General features: G+C 41.7%; 1 protein-coding gene across 1 annotated transcript; it reads left to right on the forward strand.

Annotated features, from left to right (window-relative positions):
• The first annotated feature begins 2,243 nt into the window (after nucleotides 1-2,243).
• LOC141027102 (uncharacterized) lies at nucleotides 2,244-3,658 on the forward strand. The gene is made up of 3 exons (XM_073504034.1): nucleotides 2,244-2,590; nucleotides 3,242-3,309; nucleotides 3,429-3,658. Exons 1-3 carry the CDS (start codon nucleotides 2,244-2,246, stop codon nucleotides 3,656-3,658), a joined length of 645 nt encoding a protein of 214 aa, XP_073360135.1.
• The last annotated feature ends 1,023 nt before the right edge of the window (nucleotides 3,659-4,681 follow it).

Raw genomic sequence — 4,681 nt, forward strand, 5'->3', positions numbered from 1 at the left:
AAGAAGGCCTCCCAATACTGCATTGAAAGCGCACTACTGCAGCTGAACAGGAGGGTGCACAGAAAAAGCTTGAGAAGCCAAGAGCAAATGGCGAGGTCACGGGTCGTCATGGAAAGACTTGACCAAGAACTCGATGCCATGCATTCTGCTGAAAACGGCAATGTCGCGGACAACAAAGCCATTGAGGAGGATATTGCTACAATCTTATCTGAGATGAACCATCTGGGAGCTATTGACCCGTATGACAACGAGGAAGAGGAGCAACAGCAACCAGAGCTTGCCCATGTGCACACTCAAGAGCAGCAACATGCTCACGTGCAAGATCATGAGTTTGACGGTACTGTAGGCGAACGACATGACAACAGGAGATCCTACCAGCAGAAGCAAGAAAGGGTAATTAAGCCACCCATATTCTCAAACATAAAGGGGAGGAAGAGTAAGATGCAAGCAGTGGAAGCAGCAAAAGCAGCAGCCAAAAAGACGCCACACCCCATCAGACGCGTGGAATTTGACCCGGACGGCAAACCTCTCGGGATAAGGGCATGCAGATTCTGCAACGTGGTGACCAATCATAATTACCGCACATGCCCACTCCGCACAGATGCCATTGTCAACAAGCAAAAGCTACAGAAGCATATTGGAGCCTCCCAGGTTTCTACCAATGGAGACGACCCACGTAACAGCTACACTTGCAGCAAGTGTGGGGGACTGATGGACATAATCCCCGCACATGCAAAGTGGGCAAGGAGGTCAGTGGCGCTGAACAGAAACAGGGCAAGGTCCAGAGTCCTCAAAAATCAAAAGAAGAGGATGACGAAGAAGAGTTTGACGAGAATGATGACCAATCAGACGAAGACAATGAAGATGACAGTATTGGGGACGAGGAAACTGAAACTGACGATGAAGTTGCCAAGGCTCAAGTAGGAAAGGACGTCGACAAGGGACAACATTCGGGGCCAGTTAGAAGGAGCTCAAGACTGAAGAATCCATCGTGGTTATGCTGCTGCATCAACTCAAAAATAATTTTGTACTCTCGGTTGCCTTGGTACACAATGAGAAATCATATCAGAAACACTGTCGGTACCAAAAACTTATTTAGCTTTATCATCGATTTCTCGATCAGTACTATAGTTAAAATATAATTTATGATTTGTGCCCGCTGGACCAGTGACATTATTATGTAAACCATTTGATAAACCTTTTGAATGCAGTCACAAATATATTTGAAAAAACTGATCTGGATTTATGTAATGCCAACACTACTGTCGACCAGTAACTCAGCAAAAATTTGTTAAGGAAAATTTAAACTCTTATAGTACATCAGTACTGATAATTCTCACTCGTCAGTACAAGGCAGAGTACCAAACGCACCCGTGAACACCTCAAAAAACATCATTTGAAAACAAGCTATGACTGGTTCTGCCAGTCCTAGTTCAGAAAGTCCATCAGTACATAAAAATAATTATCTCAAGCAAACAGAAAAAATTGGAAGTGCAAATATAATACACCTGTACTGATGAAAAACTAATTTATCTATAAAAAATACTTTCAAAGATTATGTTGATATAAACAATCCTTTCAAAAAAACAAAAAATGTTTTAAAAGATTAGCATGACACACATAGTCTGAACTTGTATTTGGTAAGTTCAATTACACTTCAATCACCAGTCCAAGTACCCACAGTAGAGGAGTACAAAGCACTATCATCACCAACCCTGACACGTGCAAGTGGGATAAGCAGCTGATAAGTATAGCTTGACAAGACGGATCAATGTGACAGTAAAAAAAACCTTAGTATAAGACTTTCGTGCAAAAACAAGACATAACCTCCACACTGATAAACATCACAAAGTATACGCCACTTAAACAGTACAAAATGCCATCATCACCGACCCTGAGACGTGCAAGTGGGATAAGCAGCTGATAAGTATAGCTTGGCAAGACTAGTCAGTGTGACCAGTAAATACCCTGGCAAAGAAATTGGCTTGGACGGTTGGTTCTTCCAGGCCACTGCCCGCGCCACCCACTTGGCAGTTGCCACGACAGACTACAACTGCTCCCCATGACCACAACCCCCACGTCTCTGATGAACCGCCTCCCACACATCCCCGTCCATGCACTGGAAATAATCCATTGTCTTCAATCTCTGCCTCATTCCGAGAACCACCATTGCCGCTTCCATCTCCACTACAAACAACCTAGAAACCTCTCTCTTCCAAGCCCACAGTCACCAGAGGAGGGCAATGGCAGAGGAACCGTCTGCCAAGTGTCATCATGCCGAGACGTCCGACCAGAGCAGCAACCTCAATGATGTTCACGTCCTCGGCGAGAAGCGCGAGTACACCCGAACCCTCACATGGGTTGAGCTCCACGGCAAGGAGACGCTGGAGATTGTCTGCACCAGCGAACCAGACAAGGCCGACGAGATGATCAACAGGCTCTGGAAGAAGGCTGGCCGCTTGTATCCTAGGTTCGTCAGCGTTGATGTGGAGTATACCAGGGAAGACGAATCCCCGCACAGAGCAGCAGTTCTGCAGTTGTGGATGGAGGAACTCTGCCTGGTGTACCACATCATAGCGGCCACAAAATGGTGAACCATCCTACTCATTTTCCCTATTTGGTTCATATGTTTAATTAGTATTGTATCCTCAAAATTTCATTAAACTTGTTTCCCAACTAGATGTACTAGTGTAGTTTGTGAAAGTGGATGCACTACTGCACTTTCTCAAGTAGATGCACTATAATATATTTTGAACCTGATGCACTGGATTACTATTTGAAAATCTTGCAGAAGATTAATTTCTGAACTTGATGTACTAGTGTAGTTTCTGATCTTGATCCAATAGTGTAGTTTCTGCACTAGATGTATTAAAAAGATGTTTCTGAACTTGATGTAGTGAAGTAGTTTCTGAACTTGGTTTGGTGTTATTTTCATCAGCAAAAAAACTAAGAACTTGGTGAAGCACTGGTATGTGTTGTTCTATTCAACAAAAGTAAACTAAACTAGTACTAAAGCAGCACATACATCATTGACTCAAACTATATATATTCCAAAAATAAAAATAACATGGTGTACTTGAATTTAATTTCAGAACTTTGTTTACTAGTTTCTAAAGTACATTCATCCATTAATTATTCTATATAATCATCTACTTCATGGATTCATCACTTGTAAAGCAAAAAAACTAAAGAATTCAAACATCAAAATAATACTAATCTTCAATATGTCTCTCCCCTGCAGGCCCAAGCGCCTCAATGATATGCTGAACCATGAGAAGTTGTTCACATTTGCCGGTTTCAGCATTGAAGGTGACAAAGAGAAGCTGAATCTGGTTTGGAGATCAACCCCAACAAGTACATCGACATTCAGCGCAACTGGAGAGTTCCATACACCAGAAAAGACTATGACTCCATGGCTGATGTTGCAGCCAGCGTCATCCACCCATTCTACAATGACATGAAGAAGAAGATCGATAGGAAGGAAGACCATAAACTGTGGGGGATCAGCCCACTGCCAAATTACCTCATCGAGTACACAGCGATAGATGCGTACGCCACCTACAAGTCATGGAAGATAATTGATAACATCAAAACAGGTTGGGAAATTTCAAAAGAGCAGGAGGCTAACCCCTACTACCACCGCCACTATGTGGGATGAAGAGACATCAAAGTCTGCCTTCGTGTTGCTTGCGCTTATGCTTTCCTTTTATCTTGTTGTTTCAAATTTGTAGTTTGCTCTTGTTAGGTTAAACCAGTTTGCTTATGTCTTGTGTGTCAGGGTTGAACCAGTTTGCTTATGTCGTGCTTGTCACGGTCGAACAAGTTTGCTTATGTCAAGTACATTGTTTGCTTATCTCGTTATATAAGTTTGGTAGCTTCGTATTTTGTTTATGCATCATTTCAAATTCAAAGTAGCTTCTGAATGGAACTTTGTGGCTGCTCTTCAGTACTAGTTATGAAGCAATTAATCACACAAGGATATTCCATGTGTAGTTTCGATTTAGTATTGTATGGAAAACATAACGTTAAAAGCAATCAGTACAATTTGAGTTGCTTAACAACGCTTCAAAAGTTGAAGCAAAAAATCTTAGTACTTCATGTATTGTTCCCATCCATATCTAGTTGCTAGAAAATTAACAAGTACTACAACAGAAAAAGTTAAGAAGCATCAGCACACACTTATATTGGTCACTTGCAGACTAAGAATGACAGTACCAGTACACTTGAACGGACAATACATATTTACTACAATAAAAAGTACAAAGAAGCATCAGTTTGCAATCCCTCAAAAAAATGTCAGACTAAGCACATAAGTGCTACTATGAATGAACTCTTTGTACAACTTAGTTTACACGCAAGTACTATAGTGCTAAAAATGATACCAGAAGACCCTTGATAATAATCACAAAAACAAACACAAAAAGAAGGCAAAAACTCAATGAAAAGATAACACTTCACTACTACAGGTTGCTGCTAACGCGACACTACGATCAGAGACCCTTCGACGAAACTGTGTGCGATGCCATAATCGCAAACGATGGTGTATAATAACCGTCAAAAAAGGTGCAAAACATTTGCGATGGAGGATGCATCAAACATGGTTCAGATTTCAGTTGCGTGTGCAATGCAGGGCACACGGTTCAGCCGAATTAACTGTTTGCGATGAGGAGGAACAAAAGAA

This window comes from Aegilops tauschii, chromosome 7 (genome assembly GCF_002575655.3).
Source record: "Aegilops tauschii subsp. strangulata cultivar AL8/78 chromosome 7, Aet v6.0, whole genome shotgun sequence".
Taxonomy (NCBI): Eukaryota; Viridiplantae; Streptophyta; class Magnoliopsida; order Poales; family Poaceae; genus Aegilops; species Aegilops tauschii.